At 38.7% G+C, this 22674-nt stretch overlaps 1 protein-coding gene across 14 annotated transcripts in view; it reads left to right on the forward strand.

Annotated features, from left to right (window-relative positions):
- Positions 1 to 22469, forward strand: part of ZDHHC4 (zDHHC palmitoyltransferase 4) — a 38617-nt gene extending 16148 nt beyond the window's left edge. For all 14 annotated transcript variants that reach the window (XM_072604086.1, XM_072604045.1, XM_072604004.1 and 11 more), the window contains 4 exons: positions 11499 to 11677; positions 14230 to 14355; positions 16680 to 16924; positions 21869 to 22469. In XM_072604086.1, coding sequence (XP_072460187.1) covers positions 11499 to 11677; positions 14230 to 14355; positions 16680 to 16924; positions 21869 to 22150 — 832 coding nt within the window. In that variant the 3' untranslated portion in view covers positions 22151 to 22469. The remainder of the gene's footprint in view (positions 1 to 11498; positions 11678 to 14229; positions 14356 to 16679; positions 16925 to 21868) is intronic.
- The last annotated feature ends 205 nt before the right edge of the window (positions 22470 to 22674 follow it).

Raw genomic sequence — 22674 nt, forward strand, 5'->3', positions numbered from 1 at the left:
ACTCCAAGGGAAAACATGCTGGGATTGAGAGGGGCAATTACAAGGTAGGATAATACTGAGGAGGGAATAGTCCCAAACTTCCTGAGTCTGAATGAGGGAATTTAGAAGGGAAAAAATGAGAAAAGAAAAGAACTGGAATTTAAGGGGATGCATTAGATTATCTTTTAGACAGTTGAGCGATGTCAGGATGTGTTGTGGTATATGAACATAAAAGAATATTGTACCATGAGAAATGATAAAAAGAGATGATTTCAGAAAATACTAGGTAGTATGAACTGAAAAGAGTGAATAGTGAACAGAACTAGAACATTTCATACAATGCTATAAAGATTGTAAAGAAAAACAGCTTTAAAACACTTGGCTCTAATCAGTGCAACAACCAAACATGACAAAATATGTTAAATCCTGGCAGAGAGAAGAAGCACACAAGATGCAGAGGTGTAAGTTTTGGATGTGGCTGTGATAAGGTTGATTCCTTTTGCTTAAATATGCTTATTTGTTACGAGGATTTTTTTCTTTTCTTGCTTTTGTTTTTGAGTTGAGGAGGTTAGTAATAGTGATGTCCTAAAAAGAGGGCCATTGAAACGTCTTTTAAAATGCACAGAAGAGAATGGAAGAAGAATCAGAATGATGCTCAAACAAGCAGTACAATTTTCAACATAAGTGTTTACATATTTAAAAAGTAAACGGTTTGAAATAGAAATTCATGGTGTTATATAGAAATCTCCTTTTGTGTTTGATGTGTACAGAAATGTTTATTTTTTGATGTTTAAATTCAAAATTATATATGTATAAACATGTGTATTTATACATATATATTTAAGTGGAGAGGCTTGAAAGAGGCAAGCCAGTTAGAAGGTTATTATAGTAGTTCAGTTGAGAGATTATGAAGCCTTAGCTAGGGTGATGGCAGTATGAATGGAGAGAAGGGGGAAAGTGTGAGATATGTTATAGAAGTAGAATTGAATAGGCATAGAGGGTAAGGGAAGAGCCACTGATGACTCTGAGTTTACATACTTGGGTTATCTGGAGAATAGTGGTGCCCTCAGCTAGCACAGGGATAGTTAGAGGGATAGATTTAGGTAAAAAGATGAATTATATTTTGCACGTGTGGAGTCTGAGATACCTAGCATAGTAAACAGAGAGTTGAGCCTTGGAGCCCGAAAGTGCTTGACTCAGATTCAGCCTTAGACACACACTACTATGTTACCCTGGGCAAGTAGATTAACTCTTAGTGCCCAAGGCAACTCTCCAAAACAACAAGTTGCAGAAAAGTTTGCCAGCATGCATTCACAGAGTGAGTTTTGTCCTGTAAGAGTTCACTGTGGCTTGATATCACAGGTCTAATCGCTTTCCCCAGTAAATCTGGGAGAAGATACTGAGCAGGTTGAATGTGGTAGGGGACCGGAGCTTAGAAAAGAGCAGATTCAGTTAAGTGAGATAGAAACCTGATTACAAAAGTCTGAGAGATGAGTAAAGATTAGAGGAAGGATTAGTAAATAAGTAATTAGTAAGAACAGGGGAAATGGAAGTAGTATCAGTATACAATAGTAGTGTCAATTGAGCCAAACCATCCTCTAACCTGTGCATGGTCAGAGCAGGCTAGAGACAGGAAAGTCAGGAATCAAACGGAAGTTTAATTTCAAAGGGAGGAAAACAGCCTTGTGAGCAAGGACATACATGCTGGGGCCCCACCCCTATTGGGATAACCCACTTTAGTGTGGCTGAACCTTGATTTATGTATTTGTGGGTAGACAAATATCCAAATAGTGTAGTACAGCAACAGTGGTGAGGCACAACAGCAGCAGTGTGTCAAGGTTGTTTAGTGACAAAGAGTCCATTAATTGCAGGGCTTCATGTCTGGGCCATTGGTACGTGCCCAAGCTCAGGGAACATCAGTTCTAGAAGATGAATGCAAAAGTTTGTTGTTATGCCAAACTCAGGGCACAGCCTGCTTGCTGGGCCTTTGCTCCGGAAAACAGGGTGTCTTCTAATAGTATCTTGACATTTGCCCCTTTTGGCTAAAGGGAGGAGTTCTGGAGGAACCCCTACCCTTCTGGCCAGGAAAGGAGAGGCAGATATAAGCCAAGATGCCACAAGAGACCACTTGGGCCAGGATGAGATGTTGCCCAGAGAGTTAGTACCTTGAAAGGACCTATCTGGGAAGTGTGTCCCAGGTATCATTACTAGCCATTGTTTGCTTACAAGCAGAAAAAAGGTGGGGGGTGGTACCAAGAATAGAGAGGGAGAAAATGCCGATACATGCTTGAATCAGAGCTTTGGTGGTTGGGCACATAACAAAAGAGAAGAGGAGAAAAAACTAGGAGAGTATACTTAGCCCTTGGTAGTCTTGGGACAGAATCTTGGGACAGCTATCTTGTCTGGGTGGGCTGCTTTTGGGTCTGTCTGTGTTCATCCTTTGTTTTCAAAGAACACCATGACAGCAGAGAAATGATGACATGACTTGCATTTGACTTTGTTTTTAGTGAGGGAGGGCTATGCAAGGTCACCAGCCTCACTTTGCCCTCCTGAGCCTTCTGGATCCAGTGACCAGATATTCATGTACTTTGGGGTACATAGTAGATGAGCCTTGAAGTCCCTGGAGTGTTCTGCCATCTGCTTAGGATTAGGGGCTTTCGTCAGATGATCCAAGAGTACACACCCACAAGTTTGACAGCCGTGATAGGGACCCTTAGCTTGAGATGTAGAATTGTGAGAAAATTTGCATCCACCTTTTGGATCTGAGTTTCTGGTTGGCATTCTTGGTTAAAGGTCTCTAAATGGCACATAGAGATGTCAGTTTCCAAGCCACACTGGGCTAGGTTCAAACAATGCAGTAAAGCTTTCTCACAATTCCCATAATTGCATAATTACATTAAGTCAGCTATAGATGAAACTGCTTAGAGGGCTACAATGGACTGCTTCTGAGAAGGGGGATTTACATGTCACCAGGGTAAGGAAGAAAACTTAAAAAAGCAATATAATCATTATCACCAGTGTTAACTGACATTATGTCTTCTTGCATCCTAGTAGCCTGTTCTCCATGCTCATTTAACCAGCACATTTTGAGTCCTGGATGTCTCATGTAGTTATGTGGTCCTTAGATATCTTTTTTTGAACAATAGGCTTTATTCTTAGGACAGTTCTAAAAGGGGTTCTGCTTCTCTAGTTCCAAATCTAGAGGTTTCTAGATAATTTGATTTAGTAAATTCACTTAAATTTGCTTCTTTAATCTTGAAACTTCAGAGAATTTCAGTTTATATAACATTTGCTATTTCTATCCTTACTTAAATCCTGTACCTGATATAAGAATATTTTAAAAATATAGTATGAGTGTCCAACTGCAAAATTAACTCTTCTGCTCTTTGAGATTATCTGACAGATACCTTAAAAATGGGGAAATAATGTCACTTTCTTTACCATCATCAACACAATTTATGTGTAAAATCCTTAATCTAGTTTTTAAAACTTATTACTAAAACATACTCAAAGCCTGAATTTTCATGATAAATTTGGAAGCCAATCACATGTATCTGTATATAGTTCTTAGAGAAAATAGTCCAGTCCTGTTGCTTTCTCAGAATTTACTGTTTCATCTATTGAGAAAACCTTTACATTACATCTTTTTCTTATTACTTTGTCTAATCATGTCTAATTGTTAGAAAGATATCATTCCTATTTTATAACCACAAATGCAGTTCATACTTGCATGTTATTATAGTAACTCAGAAATGTTCCAGTATCAATCTGTTATTTAATAGATTTAATATTGTACTTACAAGACTTCTTGATTATAGAAATTTGTTATAAAAGGAAAAAGAGGAACATAGTTATAACAATATCATGTATCATAACGGGGGTTTAGGGGGAGGAGTTGGAACTCTCTTCGCTGTGTTTGATTCCAGGCATGAGTCATATCTGACAGCCAATCATGTAGTCATATAATGTTAAAAGCAAGGCTCAGGATTAACCAGGTGGGGAAATTTCTTTTTCAGAAAGGAAACAACATAGTAGGGAAATAGAGTCATGAGAAACCTACCTAGGCCATGCCAAAGTTGTCCTCAAAACTTTTCTGAGATACTGACATCCACCTTAAGCAATTTCCAGACTGCAGTACATACCATTTTCTACTATTGGTTTCATGACAATTCAGACAACTATCCCTGTAATCAAAGCTCAAAATAAGAGTAAATTACAGTCCCAAGGATTTTTACCTCAAATAGCAAAATTTCACTAATCACAATTTAGGGCTTGAATATATATCTGTTTTATTAAAAAGAACTCAAATATTTAATAGTTTTCAAATATCTATTTTTTTATCATATCCTTTTAAAAGCCTGATTCATGTGTAACAGCATCCAGATTAAAAGACTGTTTTGTCTAATACGTTTCTGTTACAATGGTATCTCAAATTGCATAATATAAGCAAATTTAGAAATATAATGGCAGATAATATCATGTATTTAAAACGTGAAACAAAACCAGATGACATCAACTGCTTTCATAATTATCGCATATAAAAATCATTGATATTATTACCTTTAGCATTTTAAAATCACTTTAGAGTTATCAGGTATGGAACAATTATATTCAATTAAAGAAATAATGTAGTGCTTAGCATATTCCAGTCATTGTGTTAAGCACTTTACAATCATTATATTGTTTTGATCTCATAACAACTGCGTACTCTTATTATTTTTCTCTTTATAGATCAGAAAATTGGGTCAAACGGAGATAATATAACTTGCCTAAGATTACACAACTAATAAATTTCTGCAGCTAGAACATAATTCAAGCATTTTTCCAGCATTTTTCCCCCCACTACCTTTACTTGGAAATCTGATTTGAGATAGGAGGGATTAACAGGGAGAGGGAGACAGTCTTTGAACTGGGGGAGTTACAGGGGATTTCTGGTTTAAACAATCCTTCAAGGAAGGTTAACAAGAGGTTTTTGTGAAGTGCAAACTTTATTTTTTTTTTCTACATTCTGGGATTACTTTTAAACTAGCTGCCTTCCTTCATTGCCCTAGAACAATGAAACTATTAATCTTGCCATTTATTTTTACAACTTTTTAAAAATCTAATCCTTATTTTTCCTTAAAACAAATTCTACAAAATGGTAACCCAGAACTTACTCAGATACTTCAGAAGAGTTCCTGGTATCCAAATTCTTGGGAATTCTTCCCTGTCATCTTAAAATGGTTAATCTTAAAATTCCTTAATCTACTAAAAATGTTTTTAGCAGTTTTACAGATTTTATTATCTGATTTTATTTCTGTAGTTCCAACATAGACAAAGCTGACATGATAGAAAAAAGTGTCTTGCAGATTTTTTCTTTTTCTCTTTTCTTATAACCTAATCTCCTGAGGAAAGCCTAAAGTGGGAGTTAGTCCTGCTTATTGAGACTTTTTCTTCAAGTATGAAAGTTCATTAATTTTTCCTAGTGTTCTCAGCTCTTTGGTTACAGCCCTTAAAAGTTTTTCTGATTGACTGCATTATAAATCTTTCAAGATAACAGAACCTAGCTCACAACACAGATATTTTACATTTTACAAAGACACAGACAAAATGACAAAACAGATACAAACAGGCAGATAATTTTAACAAAGCACTCAGTAGTAGTCCATACAGAGGTACATGGGTTACCAAAGTGTTCAGTTATAACTTTACACAGGCATGTAGTTTAAGAAAGGGTATCCTTACCAGAGTGATCTGAGACAAACCGGGTCACTGGAGGGGACCTGGAGTTTTCTTCACAAAAAATAGTGGAAGCTTGGAAAAAAAGATGGGAGCTTGGAAGATTGGAGAAGGGATAAGAACAGAGGACTCACCAGATGAGGTTTTGGGGGGAAGCGGGGTCAGACTCTGGAGAAATAAATGTCCAGTGGAGCCTTGTCCATTTCCGCTGGTACCAGAAAGTACAGTAACCTGGTTCCATGTCTAACCTCACCTCTGATACCAGTTAATGTCAACCAGGCTGAACTGGCCTCTAACCTATGGGTGGCAGGAACTGAAAGTCATGAATAAAACAGAAGTTTAATTTCAAAGTAAGGGAAATGACTCACCAGCAAGATGAGTCCTAGTAGGGGGACATGCTTTAGTGTGACTGAACCTTGATTTATGTATTTGTGGCTAGACAAAGTCAAGCAGTATAGTATAGCAACAGTGAAGCAAGGTTGTCTAGTGATAAAAGAGTAGGCCTTTATGTTTGGGCCTGTTGGTGTTTGCCCAAGCTCAGGGACGCAAAGGATTGGTGTTATGCCAAGCTCAGGGCACAGATTGTTTGCTAGGCCTTAGCTCTGGAAAACAGGGTATCACCTAATAGTATATGCGCAATAGCTAGCATCTGTATAGCACTTTGAGGTTTGTAAAGCACTTGGCATGTTATCTTATTTAACCCTCACAATAATCCTGTGAGGTAAGTACTCTTATTATCCCCATTTTGCAGGTGAGGAGACTGAGGCAGAGTGAGATTAAGAGACTTAACCCAGGATCACACACAGCTACTAAGTGTTTGAGGCAGGATTCACTCAGATCTTCCTGACTCCAAGTCCAAGACTGTATCCACTGAACCACCAAGTGGTTGCCTAGACAACATTTCCTAGGAGTTTGGCTGTGACAGGGAGGAGCAATGGAGGGTGCTAATTCAAGGAGATGGTAAGAAGTAAGGACTTTTTAAGGACAGGGAAGACTTGGACATTTTTGTAGATACTAGGAAAGGAATTAGTGGTAGATAGAGATTGAAGGTTACTAGAAGTAGATAGAGATAGGGTTGGAGGGAGAGGGGGATAATTGTGGAGCAAATCTGCTGAATAGGGAAAAGGGTGGGATTATGGTCAGGTATATGGTCAGTCTTGGTGAGGAGAATGGCCTTTACCATAGTAAAGGAGAAGAGAATGGGGGATGGTGTTAATTGGCTTTGAGGTGGGGAGGCCCAGGTCCTTAGCTAAATGGGTGAGTGGAGGAGGTGATGTAGGTTTGAGGAAAGAGAAGACTGGTTAGAAGAGCTGCCTCAGGGAATGTGATAGAGAATAATTTAGGGAAGAGTAAAAGGATTGCCTTACTGTAGTGAAGGTCCTGTTGAGATTAGATAACTTTGTAATGTTGTAATGTAAATGTTATAAATGTTGTAATGTAAATTACAAATTTGTAATGGGCCAAGGCAGCACAGTTTTGTGACTCCTTTAGCTCTCTCTTCAGAGGAGGCTGGGTCCAGCTTGTGGAGGGAGAAAAATGAGGTTAGAGTAGGGGTTATAGCTTGGGAGAGTACTTTAGGATAGAAGTCCTGAAGTCATAGTGAGGATGTAGAGTAGGTTTAGGAGGAGTAAAGCATAGGGAGACATGGAGTCGTAAGAAGTTAGTGTCAAATAAAGGAATTTCAGAATTATTAATGATGAATTTGAAAGACCTGTAGAAATTAGGAGGCCAGGTGTTGGAGGGAACATCAACATATCTACATAAACATAAGGGCAGTATTTTGAGTGGAAAGGAATACTCCAGAATCAAAGGGTTTGGGAAAAAGTGATGTAGGAAGAAAGGAGCTTTGCTAATAGTCAACCAACAATATCTTTTTCCAATATGTCCGGTATCTAATTATGCATAGAGATAACAAAAAAAAGCTAAAACAGCCCCTGCTCTCTAGGAGCTCACATTTTAATGAGTGAGATAAAGATCTGTATAAATAAAGAATAGATGAAGGTTGGAGTTGTTTGTTCTTTTTTCTTAAAGAAGAGCCTGACATCAGGGAGGTGATGCCATCACATGCAAGTGAATTGGATTTAAGTGAGGGAGGGCTGTACAAATTCATCAGCCTCACTCCTCCAGAGCCATCTGGGTCCAGAGGCAAGATACAGATCAGGATGACTGGAGATGGAAGGTAGCCGTTAGAGGGAAGGTACTATAGCCAGGGCAATCAAGAAAGGATTATAGAGAACATAATGGAAAGGGAGAAAAAGGATTGAGCTAAGCATGAGAGCATGGAGAGAGGCAGCACGGTAGAGGGAGCTTTTGCCTTGGGATATGTTGACTTTGAATCACCAGGACTTGGGAATCAGGAAGTACAAATTCATTCACCTTATGTACCAGTTTGTTGGAGACTCTACCTTCCAGGGTACTGTAATGGTAGACAGTGTCATTGGTGTGGTGTTTCATTTACCAAGAAACAGATTGACTGGGAAGTGGTGGCAGAGAATTCAGGATTGAGGTCTGGGTTGCCAAGGATGCAGCTGATCTCACACTTGTCCCAAGATTGTAAGTGATGGTTAATACGCACAAGCTCTCACACATGGAGCATGCACTCGGATCCTCTTAGGTCCAGCATCTGAGGCCCTGGTCCTTCTGACTTTTATTCTGGCATCTGAGACCATCAGGAGCAGTGCACTGCCTTTCTATGAGAGTCTAAGGTCCTGATGTGACCTCCAAAGACCCAGGTGCAAGGTGTCACAAGTATTATACCAGGTCTTTACCTGTGCTCCTAGTCTTTCCAGTTCTACTCATAAAAATAATGGTGCCAGGAATGGCTCTTAGACCCTCCCACAACAAAATTGGAGGACATTCTTACCTCTCTTTTCACCCATCTGCTAGTGCTTTCAGGAGTCAGGCCATGGCTGTATGCAGAAGACAGGCAAAAAAGGTAAGAGATGGAAGAAGAAAGAGGAAGAAAAGAGATTATTTTAAAAGGAAGAAGGGAGTTGGAAAAGGGAAAATAGAGAGTAGTGTTATATTACAGCAAGCATAAAATATAGATTTAATTTGAATTGTAGCATTTAGCTTTTGAAAAATGATTATAGAGTAACAAAGCTAAAACAAGATAGGAGTATTTAAAATGGAATGGGCAGGTATCGCAACACGTCATCAGAAGTAGGGTGCTGGAGCAGGAATGTAGAAGGGGAGCAGGAGGAAGGTCACCACTGAAGGCAACTGAGCCAGTAAGGAGAGTGAATTAAAGTGGAGCATGAATGATAGAGAATTGGGAGAATGAGGGAAAGGTTAAAACTGGGTTCCAAGAGAATACTTGGAAGAACTCCCACAGAGGCTCTCTGCTGAGGGAGGCCCATTCATTATCAGGTGTGATCTTTTTCAGTAGTTGTTGAGGCTTCTCTCAGCAGCTTAGCCCCTGGGTTGACCATCTCTATTAAAACACTGGGATGTCAGGATGGGGACGCTCTCCCCTGATGGCTGTTGTCTTTTTTTTTTCTTCCTGTGAAGTCTTTGTGTCTTTTACTTATGATAATGCTATGATCTCTGATCTCACCTAGAGCTTCGCCAGGGTTTCTTCATGATCATGATATCTGATTTTTTCTTCTGAGGGGAAGGCCACATACCCAGCTTCCCCTTAGTTGAGGAACCAACTCTCTCCAGGTCCACAGCACCAGAGTTTTGACCAACTTTCACATTACTATGATTTTCACAATGCTTCCTATAGCTTATAATAATTAACTTTATCAGCATTTAATTTAGGTCTGACAAAAGCAGGCTCAATCTGCAGTAACTTGATAATACAAATACCATATATTTGATTATGCTGACAAATGCATTTGCATTATGAGCTACAGATTACTTTTGTTTTCTCAATAGTATCTGTTGCAGTAGAAGAAAAGCCAGTACTACATTTGAATGACTAACAAAGCTTATAGAAAGACTGCTGCGTTAAGGTCTGATTATAATAAGTATGCATGATGCTGTGGTGTTCACCACATTACCTTACAGTGGCTATGTACTGAAAAAGTCATCTGTGAGTTCCTTTACCCAGTGACTCAATTCATTATTTCCATATTTTAAAAAATACATTGTTCAGAGCACTGGTTAAAATGGACATTGTGGACCTTGTTTATTCCAGACCAACAGAGTTTTGTCAAAGGTAGGTTAATTGTAGTTTCCTGCTCAATATTTCCTTATCAACTCAGTATGTATTCTTTGAATGTGTTGCGCTTCCTAAAATCTTAGCAACAGACATTCTTAAGCTGTTTTCCACAAGTGTTTTGGTTATATTTCAATATAAATGGCTTCTTTTGTAACCCCATGTACTTTATTTTATGCATTTAAAAGCATTTTGAGAAGAGATGCATAGGCTTAACCATATTGCTAGAGGGATCCATCATACTCCAAAAGGTTAAGAATCTCTTTTGTAGAGGGTCTACTGTTTCTGAGATTACTTTAAGAAATTTTGTCTTTAAGGAAGTTGTACAGGGGTTGTATAGGAACCTTCTCCTTCAGGGTAGTTTTTCAGTACCTGACAAAGTGAATATTTACTAACATCTCTGAATCTGTAAATGTTGAAGAATTCTGTTTAAATTTAAGAAAGGAATGTACAGGATAGAGGTATAAATTGTGAAAATATAAACACTAGCATTTTAGTATTCTGAAACTAGACAGAATAATTCACTGCTACTTAGACTGGCAAGTCTGATCAGCTTCATTCACGTTTACTCTATTATATTTCTAGTGTATACGCTGTCTGTGTTCAAATTGAGAAAAGAAAAAGTTTATGAAATAGATTTCTTAAAAATTGGGTATAAATGAAATTTGTGAGTAGAGATAATTCTTCTAATATCAATTGTGCCACTTATTGTATGATCAGTTTTATTTAGCCTGTCCAGTTTTGAGTTTCCTAATATATAATATATAAAATTTCCTAATATATAATATATAAAATGAAGAAACTAGAGTAGATAATCTCTTAGCTTTTAGTTCTAAAATTGTATCACATATATAAAATCCAGATTTAAACTTAGAACTCAGAAGTCATTTCACTCAACCCCTTCAGGAACTGAGATTGAAGGGAGAGATACCTTGCCTATAGCTCTATAGGGAGTGAACAGAATTGGAGTTCAGAGACACAGGCTGTCTGACTCCAAATCCAGCACACTCTGTCTCTACCCAGACATATTGGTGGAACTTGATACACAAAAGGAATCTGATTGTGGCCTGTAGTATCCACAAGGGCCCATTCCCTTTTTAAATTCTGTGATTCCATGACTCACTCACTCTTTCCTATCCATCTGAATTGTTGTATGCCAGATTTTGACTAAATCAAGAAATACCTGAAGATGCCTGCCTCATACATCAAGAATCTTTTTAAGTGCGAGGATTCAGTCATGGGTGTCACAGCAGTATAATAAATCTGTTGTTTTGACATTTCTAGTTTTGATTCGAATTCTGAGAATTAGTGGCAGTTTCTGTGTTAGAGGAAATGTTCACTTGTATTTTTAAAAATAGAGTAATTCAAGGAACTTTAATGATCATAAAGGTACACAAAAGAGTTAGAAAGAACCTAAGTCTAACAGCGGTGGGGAACCTGTGACCTCAGTGGCCTGGAGGCTGCAGGTTCCCCACTCTGGAGTCCTAAGAGATCATATAGTGCAGTACCATGATTTTACAGCTGAGTTAAAAGATAGCAGTTGGATTCTTCTTTAAATAATGAAATGTCTTCAGCATAGTGTGAGTTAACATTTGGAAAACTTTGAGAGAGGACGAGACTTGTACTTATTTTCTTTCAGAAACTGCATATTCATCATCCTGCACTTGGCCTTAGAAGGGGCTGTTTACAGTGAATACACTTGGGAGATATTTTACTACTGTCAAGAACTGGAGTTCTCACCATATCCTCTTCTCCTGCCATATCTGCTGTTGATTATAAACCTTTTTTTTTTCTTTTTGAGTTGTACAACCAACCCTGGTAAGTTGAACTTGATTTTGATCAGTTAGCAAATAAGACAAAGAATCCAGATAGTAAGATGAAGAACTGAGTAATCAGCTCTTTTCTGAAAGCATACTTTTCTCACAGAGTATGTACGTGAATATGTGTGTGCAAACAGTTGAAAATCAATAAAGGTTGCCTATTCAAACTAATCAGTGCACATTTGGCTAGATCACCCATAAAGCTTGTCTATCAACAATAATAGCTTAACATTGAGAAATATTCTTTGATTGCTTAAGTGATTCATTATACAGTCTTCTAGGCAGATAGGAGATCTCTCAGATTCTGAACAAGCAGTGCCGTTGTCAAACCAAAACTATGTCAGCTCTGCTGATGTAGGAGAGCCCAATTACATAGCCCATTTACATACAAATCATATAGCCATTTATACAGACCATTTTAGGTTTTCTCCCCAAGTGGAGAAATAGAACATAAAAGGACCATAGATTTAGAAGTGGCAAAAACCTTAGAGGTATAGAAACTTAATCTTACTTATCCCTCATTAATCAGGGCCTTTTCTGTGTAGTCTACAGCTTTTTATTATAGTTCAGAAACCAGGGCAGCGGGGTTGTATATTTCACCAGTTTTTCACCCGTGTTAAACAGATGGAAGTCTTGGAGGAGCAGAACTTCTGAGATGCTGTTTGTTCACATGGTCTATCCTCCTGCCATTTCAGAACTAGGGGAATAAAGTGAAATAGCCTAGCCCTCCTCCAGGGACTCTGGATGGCTATGGTAGCCTTTGTTCTTAGAAGGCTTTTCTTCTGACTCTGTTCTGTCTTTGTATGTATACTTCTTCAGTCTGTTCTGCAAAAGTTGCCCAAGGTCTTGAGCTCAGAGAATATGCAAGGGTTTGGCAGGAATAAACTGAAATCAGCAGTAACTGTGCTTTTGCAAAACCTTGCAAGCCTTTCCATATTTTCTCTAGCACAATTGTGTAAAAGTTATGGCATCCTCATGCAACTCATCTCTTTTTCAAATATTATCAGATTCCTATGTTTTTGATATTCATTTCTCTATCTTAAAAGCATATACTTACTTGGTATTTCCCTAAAACTTAACTCAGTGTACTGTTGACATTTTTGTACTCTAATTTTCCATTTTTAGTACTCTGGTAAATCTTGAAAGAATTCTTACCTCCACAAACTAAGTTCTTATGGTAAGAAATACTGAGTTCCTGAGGGAACTATCTATGTGCAGATGGTAAATGTGATTTGTCATTTGGACATTATAAGTGGTTTAAAGCTATTTACTCATTTGAACAGCACTTTATACCACTTGTCACTAATTATGTTCACTCCTAAGCTTTGGCTTATTGATTTTTTCTGGGCTGCTTTCTTTTGTTTTACATAAGTGCATATACCTAGCAGTGTCTCATATCTATCAGGGCTTTATTATCACAACTTCTCAAACACTGGGACCATGGGACATTGGAATGAAGACTTAACACAGACAGGGAAAGCCTGCCTCTTTCTGGCCCTAGAAGCCACTCTTCTCAAACTCCCTAAAATTGATACTTACTCATTCAGGCTGAACACAGAATCTACAGCTGGACATCCTTCCACTTTCATATTCACTCCTTTCTATTCTACATCTGTGCAAATGCATTCAACAGCTACTGCCTACTTCCTTCTCTCTCTCACTTCCAAGTCATCAATATTCGGGGGTCAGATCTTAGATCACTGTGGCAAGTAACAATTACCAAGAGAACACATTTTTCTCTCAGAAAGGAGTAATTAATAATTGCAAATGCTGCATCTTCCTTGCATAGTTATGGTGTGTTGGTTACAGGTTTAACCCCTAACAATGTTACCCTTCTCCTATTTTTGTGGTTCCCTAGGGCCTCAGAGAGAGAATTCCATACAACAAAAGTACATCCTATAATGTCTAAATAACATTTCATTTTTGTTAACTGTTTCTTCATGTTCCGTGCATGTTAGAGGATGCCTTATCTGTCTGGTCAGTTATTTTCCAGTTTTCAGCCTTCTTTTCTTCTCTACTTGAACTTCTATTGCTTACATCCTGTTTTGCTCCCTTGGAACCTTTTCAGCTACTTTGGTAAGGGCTTGTTGCTGCTACCTTTCCTTGACTTCCATATCCTTCTGCAACTTCTCTGGAGGTAATGGGTCCCTGTCTTTGAAGGTCTTGAAGCAGCAGCTCAGTGACTTGCTAGGGATGTTGTTGGAGAATTCAGTTCTGCCAGGTAACACCTGAAGACCCTTCAAAGCCTCATTGCGTTTCACTGGTTCTCTGACTTCTTTGTACTCTTCTATTTTTGTTTCACATCATGCCAAGCTCTTTGAAAGCAGTGATTATGTTTCATACATAATTTAAATTTCGTATAACATCTGGCACACAGTTGAGCCAATCAATACTGGAATTAATGATTTGACCATAGCAAAACAATTGACTCCCCATTTCAGTTGTTCCCATGAGCCCCTGCCTCCCAAAGGTATTGTTCATGTAGCTTTGCTGACTCATTGTATATAAAGAATATTATTTTGTGATGAAAATTACTTCTTTTTTTTATAGGGATAATAACAAAATCAAATGAAGAATCATTTCTTCAAGTTTATGAATACGATGAGGTGATCTTCTTGAAAAACATGAAGTGCCCTACCTGTGACTTGAGGAAACCAGCCAGGTCAAAGCACTGTAGTAAGTGCCTCTTAGCATTATCAAGCCTACCCCAGGGGGAAAAAAAATTTTTTTCATAGCAATCACTGTTATTGCTATTTTTGTTCAAATGGGAAAAGTGTAGGCCCTGGGAAACATTGAAGCAGGGCTGAGAAACCTCTAGCCCTTGAATTACTTTCATCTGGATTGCAAGGCAATATTACTTTAACCACTACTGCTACATACAACTCAGAGAATAATATCTTCTCAACTGGGGTGGATATTGGCAGAGCCTCTAAGAGTTTATGCAAGACAACAATTTATTTCTGATTAGATTAGATTAGATTTTAGCCTCACTAGGATCAAATTATAATTTTTAAAGTACAAACGACATATTTATCTATGTTGCATTTTTGCAGTTGTCTACATATGTAGACAGAGTGGGTATTTCACATGTCGGGCAAATTTGCTGGCTGCAAAGCTTTGTGATTCCACTTTAGCAAAAAAGTATGTATGTTTCCTAGAGTTCTCTAACAGAAGGGGAAAGTGCTGAATAATCTTTGGCAGGGTTTTTATATGTTAAGTAAACATAGAAAGAGAGGAAATTTGGGTACTATAAATTGAGAGAACAGTGCAAAGGCAAGAGCCAAGAGTATAAGGAGCTATCTAGATTTGGAGTCTTGAATAGGCAATCCGGATCAATATCCAGAGTTTCATACCCATCTAGAGGACTCAGACAGAAGAACAATCCAAATTCATAGGAACCTTGCCCTTGGCAAGGAAAACAGTCAAGAAGGGATATCAAAAATAGTTTCTCACAACCCAGTATAGTCATGTAAGTCCACAGAGCTTAAGCAAGGACTTTATGCCCTGATTTTTAAGCATCTGTAAAGAGCATTGGAAGTGGCAACATAGTACAGCGCATAGAAAGACTTGTTCAGAATCAGGAAGACCTGGGTTCAGATTCTGCTTTTGACATATATTGACTATGTGATCCTGGCTAAATCAGTCAGTCAATCAACAAGCATTTATTAAGCACATGCAGTGTATTAGGCACTGTACTGATCACTGGGGACAGAAATAAAGCCCTATAATTCCTGCCCCCAAACATAACCAAACAAAAACCCATAGTGTCCCTATTGTCAAGGAATATACATTATGATTGAGGAATCAAAAGGTAAATATTTAGCTGCATACAAGTTATTTACAGAATATGTGAAGGTAATTTGAAAGTGGAAAGCATTAGTTAATAGGTAGGGGAATCAGGAGGGACCAGGAAAGGCCTCTTGCAGAAAGTGGGATTTGAGCAGTATTGAAGAAAGCCAGGGAAACTGGTTTGGTTAGGAAGGGCATCCCAGGAAGTTGGGAGTCTTATGTTTGAGGAATGGCAGAGAGGCCAGTGCTGTTAGATCAGAGTCTAGATGTCAGCAAGTGTTTACTCAGCGCTTCCTGTGTGCTGGGCAGAGCAAGGTATAAGAAAGCTGGGAAGGTAGTAAGGGACCAGGGCCAGGGGATGAAGACATCCGAGTGCCAAAGAGAGGCATCCTGCAGGCAGTCCTGGAGCTGTTTGACCTTTCTCCCTGAAGAGAGGGTAGGAAGAGGAGGGTCACTTAATTTCAATGCCCTCCACAGGAACTCCCTGAGATCAGAACTATAGAGAGGGTTCGGATCTGCAGTGGTAAAGGAAGGTTCTCTTCAGGAACTCCCTGTGTGGAGGAAATCTTAGGTCCAGTTTAAAAAATAAAAATAAAAAAGACCATCATATTGGAATTCAGGAGAGCTAAGATCTGTCCATGGTTTTGTCATTGCTAATTTTCATGCCAACTTGGACAAGTCACTTCTTTCTGGGCCTCACTTTCCTTATCTGTAAAAATGAGATGGTTGGTTTGGTTGATCTTTAAGAAACCTTGTAGCCCACATTCCAGTTTTTAGAACCAGTGCCTTGGTAATGGAAAGTTTGTGTTGGTCCTCAGATGAGTCAGACCTCAGGGTATTCTTAGCATGATAGATTTAGAGCCAAAAAGGATGTTAGACAATCTTGCTCTGCCCCCTTATTATGAAGAATTTGAGTCCAAAGTCACACAGCAAATCAGAGCCAGAATGTGAGCCCTCTCCCCTTCTGTCTCCAAATCTTTTGTCCTTACCACTGTACTGTATTGTCTGTAAGCATCGGTGGAGGCCTCGTTTTTTCCAAGCAGCTGCATTATTCTGAAACCACAGCAATAATTTGCATAATATGACATCACAGTCCAGTTGCACCTTCAAAATTAATTTTGAAAAAAAAAATATGTACAATTACAGTTGAAAAATTTAAAGTCACATGTAATGCTGTTGCTCATTCCTGGTTTTTCTGTGTGTGCATATAGGTATATGTAACAGATGTGTGCATCGTTTTGATCATCACTGCATTTGGGTAAACAACTGCATTGGTGCCTTAAATGCAAGATACTTTTTAATCTACCTCTTGACATTGACTGCGATGGCTGCAAGCATTGCCATCATAACTATAGCATTTCTAATCCATTTGGCGTTCGTCTCGGGTATGACATTGGGAACATACCTTGATGACCATGGACAGAAACAACCTGTTGATATTGCCTTTCTTGTACAGGTAAGCACACTTCAGTTTATCAATTTTTCATTTGAATATACTGTTTAAAAGAGACAGTTTCTCCCCATTAAACATAAAATTCTATTCTCTCACTTTTAAATTCAACAAATTATTTGACAAGCATTTGTGAAGGACCTACTATATATACAAAGCACTGTGCTAGATCAGGAATACAAAGATGGAAAATGACACAGTTCTTATTATTGAGTATTTTATAATCAAATAGGAGAACCAGAAACATATGCACAGAAGTATTATACAAGGTAGCATGTGATAAGAGTGAAGGTGAGTCCCAAAGTGCTGTAAGAAAATTGGGAAAGAGATCACTTTCAGCTGGGTCAGGATCATAGGGGGAAGTGAGAGAGATATTGAGGTTTCATGGACTAGGTAGCATCTGACCTGGACCTTAAAGAAAAAGGATTTCAATGCCTAGAAGTGAGAGAGTACATGACAAGACCAGGCCCTATTGGTAGTTCAATTTGGTTGGTACTTAGGGTATATGAAAGGAAGTAGTATGAAATTAAGCCAGAAAATTAAACAGTAGAATAAGAAACTTCTATTTTATATAGTAGGAAAGGGTAAAAGCATTGAAATTTTTTTTGGATGGGGTATCAGACATTTTTATTAGAAAAATCATTTTGTAGAATGTGTGAAGGATGCATTGGAAAAGGGAGAGATTGGAGGTGAAGAAATCAATGAACAAACTGTTAGAATATTTCAAGGGAGAAGTAACGAGGACCTGGTTTAGGGAGTAACACTTTGAATGGGGACAAAGTGGATAGATGAAGGTAATGTTATAAAGGTAGATTCAGCAGTTGATTGTGGTGATAGGATGTGAGGTTGAGGGACAGGGGAAATCCAGAAATTATTCCAAGGTTTTAAGCCTGTTTGGAAAGATAGTGTCATTATCAACTATGATAGCAAAATTGAAAGGAGGGATAGATTTTGGGAACAAACTTTAAATTCAGATGGGGACTAGTCGAGTTTGAGGTGCTGGATAACCAGGCTGAGAGATACAGAAGGTAGTTGGAAATGTGGAAAAATTCAGGGTTGGGTATGCATATTTATGACTTGTTTGCATAGTGGTGATAATTGAAGCTATCAGAGTGAGTGAAATCAAGAGGAGCATATAGAAAGAGAAGATAAGAGGCCTGCAATAAAACTTTAGGGAGACACCCCCTTTTCAGCAATAGAGCAGGGAGATGAAGCAGTGAAAGAGACAAAGAGGGCCATAAGGCAAGCAGCACAGGAACAGGAGAGTGTGGTGTCATGAAAGCTGCAGGAAGAGAGAATTCTTGGGAGGTGGTCAGCAATATCAGATGCTATAAAAATGTCAGAGGATGAGGACTAAGAAAGGGCCCTTAGATTCAGCAATGGAAAGGTCAGTAGTATCCTGAAGATATTTAGCAGTGTCGTTAGACTAGTGGAAGATGAAAGCTCGGTTGTCAGAGGTTGAGGAGTGAATGAGGAGGTGAGGAAACAGAGGCAACAACGATAGATTGTTTTCTTTTTTTAATTTTTTTAAGATTTCTAATTAAAAAATCATCCCCAACCTCAATATTTCCATATACAAAGAATACCAGAAGAAGAGAGGGAGATACATGTGAAACATGAGTTTATTACATACAGCTTGTTTTTATTTATCAAGTCAGTGGGGGGGTTAGTTTTCAATTTTATTCATCATCCTTAATTTTAAGAATTTCTATTTAGTTGAGGTTTAGTTAAGGGTTTTGTGTGGCCAATTCATTAACTTGCTCTTTTTCTGTTTTGTTGATGAAAATTTTAAGAGATTACAAATTTTTCCTTAAGAATTACTTTAGCTGCATCCTGTGAAACTCATAATAATTATTTTTTGATGAAATATTCTTGTTTCTGTAACGTATTCTTGGATCCACCAGTTCTTTAGAATTATGTTATTTAATCTGCAATGGGTTTCTCATTCTTTTCTCAAGGGCCTTTTGTTGAATGTAATTTTTGTTGCATTGTGGCCAGTACATGGTGTATTTGTATTTCTTTTCTACATATGTTTGGTGACCCAGTGCTGGGTCAGTATCAAACTTAATAAATCTCAGTTTAAGTCCTATCTCTGACAAATACAGGCTCTGTAACCCTGGGCAAATTACTTCACCTCTCAGTGATTGTATAGGTAGAAGGTGTTTCCTGAACCCAAAAGGTTCTGAAAGTGAATTCATAGATCCAGTCCTTATCTCTGTTCAGTTGAACAGAACAGTACTGTCATTGAGAGATAATGGAAACAGAACCAGCCTCAGAACCAGAAGTCCCTGGTTCAAATCCTGCCTCTGACATTTGTCAGGTGTGTGACTGAGCCAGTCACTGAAGCCTCTCAGCCTTCCAGGGAACTTTGAAATTGTGACCTGCACTGAGAGAAGGTGTGTCCACACAGGGAGCTCCCTAATCTCAACATTGCAGTGCTTGCCTGGTCCCCTTTCTGAACTCCCTTCTGCTCTTTTCTGTGTATTTTTAAATGTTTCATTGTCTACTTCATCATCATCACGAACCCTGAGCTCTACTTAAGTTTTACCCTCCCTCCAAAAAAGCCCTTCTATGTTTATAACACAAATTTGTCTTGTGTAACAACAAATTTGTGTTGTATTAGTCAGGACAAAAACACATATTTCATTCTTCACCTAGAGTTTTCCATACTTAGAGGCAGCTAGTGATACAATGGATACAAAGGACTGGGCCTGGAGTCAAGAAGACATGAATTCAAACCCAGCCTCAGACACTTTTTAACTTGGGCAAGTCACTTAATCTCAGTTTGCCTCAGTTTCCTTATCTATAAAAAGGGGAGAAATAATAGCACCCACTTCCCAGAGTTATTGTGAGAATCGTGGCGGGTACTGTAGAAATGTTGTCATCATCATCGTCATCACTTTCCTACCAAGAGGTGGATAGTGTGCTGGGCTTGACTGGTCGTGTCATTGTCTTTATCAAGATTCTGAGGTCTTTCAGAGTTGTTTTATTTTACATGGTTTTGGTTAATAAATAAATAGTTCTGATTCTGCTCACTGGCCTCTGCTTCATTTCATACAAGTGTCTCTAGGTTTTCCTGAATCCATCCCTTTCACCTTTTCTTACAGCACAATAATGTTCCATTATATTTGTTATAGTTTTGTTGTTGTTGAGTCATGTCAGTCATGTCTGACTCTTTGTGATCCCATTTGGGGTTTTCTTGGCAAAGATACTGGGGTGGTTTGCCGGTTCTTTCTCCAGTTCACTTTACAGATGAGGAAACTAAGGCAAAATGAGTTAAATGACTTGCCCAGGGTCACACAACTAGTCATTGGCTGAGGGCAGATTTGAACCCAGGTCTTTCTGATTACAGGTCTAGAATTCTATTCACTGTGCCACCTACCTGCCCTTCCATTATATTCTGTTGTGTCACTATGCTACAGTTTGTTCCACTGTTCTCCAATTGATGGACACCCACTTTGTTTTATCTCTTTCCGTTATCCATTTGTTGGTTATATCCAGTTGTGGTTATATCAGTGGTGTCACTGGATTAAGAACAGTTTATGTAGATGAGTGACTTACAGGATGTAATTCCAAATTTCTTTTCATAATGTTTGAACCTCTTCACAGCCAAGCATCAGCATACCTGTTATTTCACAACCCCTCCCGTGGTGGTCATGTCTAAACTCTGCTTCTATGAGCTTGCTTAATTTTTTTTGGTTATTCCTATGGTCTTATGGAAAATGCAAAAATTTAACTGAGAAAGAGCATTTCCTGCTAATTTTTTTTTACAATGGTCAGTGTCCTTTTCCTCAGTTTTACTTCCTGAACTGGGACCTTACACCAGAGTCAGCCTCTGTCTCCTGCACTGCTGAATGGGATGGGCAGGCCTCTTTGATTTTGCTCGGAGTCACCTGGATTCCTAAGTGAACTTTTACTTCCTGGGGTTAGGCATTCCCCTTGGGTCTTTGGGGTTAGCAGCGCTGGATCTTCAGGGCCCCTCTGTGGCATTTCAAGACAGAATGATAGGGCACCTCAGACCCCTTGATGCCAGGGGTATCCTGGTCTATCTTTGCATAGCTGTTATGCTTTGATTGTGGCCACTGGTGCTTCCAAGGTTTCTGTTGTGAGTTTCCAACAACCATGGGGATTTCTGGCCACTTTGGGGCTTTCTGACTGCAGGGTTCTGCTCTTGCTCACTGCTTCTCTGACCTTGGTCTCCATGAGCTTTGAGGCTACCAGCTTGTTTGCCTTTGCTGGTACCCCCCTTTCCCATTTCCCTTTTGGACAACTTTTTTGTGCAGTTCTGGGATGAAAGAAGTTATTTACTCTAGTTTCTCATTGGATGTCTTGGTCCAGGGTTATTTTTAGTTTTTGCTCAAACAGGTATATAGGAAGTGGGTAGTCTGCCTCTGTGCAGGGGTCTGTCTTGGCCCAGAGTCTTTAACCATCTTTACATGTTCCCACCCCATTTTTCTCTTTAAGTCTTGTTATGCAGCTCTTTCTCTGCTTCCCTAGCCCAGACAGTTTAAACTCTGCTTGGAATGCAGTATAGTTTAGGCATTTCTTTTTGTCACTTGTTTTCCATCATTTACAATTTACAAACAGCCCTGCAGGATGTGTGTAGAGTTTAGCACCACCTGGTGCAATGGAGAGAGCCCGGGACTTGGAATTAGGAGACTTGAGCTTGAGCGTTGATTCTATTTTCTTTGTGTCTTTGGCAGGGCATTTAACTTCTTTAAACTTCATTTTCCTTACCTAAAAGAAAGGACTTGCACTACATACCTCACAGGATTATCATGAGGAAAATGCTTTTGTAAACTGGGAAATACTAGCTATGTATTATACATTAATAAGAAAGATAATTAAGTAGATAATATAGATGTTCATGGAAAATACCGAGACTAAATTGTATTGTGTTGTGGATATTTCCATCAAAATAACAGATTTGCACCTTTTTTTCCCTTGCAGTATCTGTTTTTGACCTTTCCAAGAATTGTCTTCATGCTCGGATTTGTCATCGTACTTTGTCTCTTACTTGGGGGCTACTTATGCTTCGCTCTATACCTGTCAGTCACCAACCAGACTGCCAATGAATGGTATAAATCAAGTAGAGCCAAGTGTCATCGTTGCCATAATTCAGATCCTGTTCAAGAAAAAAACAGTGCCTACAAGAACATTTATGCCAAGGATGCTTGGACCAACTTAAAGGAAATTTTTAAGCCAATTACAGATTGTGAAAAAAAGAAATAAGTGTGGAGAAAGTTTTACTACATTTTAAGATACAAATTTATTCATAAAATTAAAAGTACAAGTTCCTTCCCCACGTGCACTTAACTTCCCTAATTTCTTCATTATGTTTATTTAAAAGTTCCCAGGGGCTGTGAAAGCACTTCATCTGCTAAACATGTATCTTGTCACCTCTCTCATTTTCTGTAAAATGGAGGTTATAATGCAGTACCTACCTCACAGGGTTGTTGTGAGGAATGCACTTTGTAAATCTTAAAGTACTATAGAAAGGTGAGATGTTATTGTCATCTTCCAGTGTTATTAAATCCTGGCTAGTTGCCAAGTCTTGAGTATTCCACCTCTTCTTTCCTAAGTACCCCTTCTTTCAGCTCACAAGCCCAGCACCCTACATCAGGGTCCCTGCTCTCCTTCCCTAGACTATTACAACACCCTTCACATCAGACTCCAGTCTGAAGCCTTTTCTTCCACAGAGCAGCTAAAATAAAAGGCTCAAGCCTGGCCATATCAGTTTCTCCTGTTCAAAGACC

The sequence above is a fragment of the Notamacropus eugenii genome, chromosome 1 (assembly GCF_028372415.1).
Source record: "Notamacropus eugenii isolate mMacEug1 chromosome 1, mMacEug1.pri_v2, whole genome shotgun sequence".
Lineage (NCBI taxonomy): Eukaryota > Metazoa > Chordata > Mammalia > Diprotodontia > Macropodidae > Notamacropus > Notamacropus eugenii.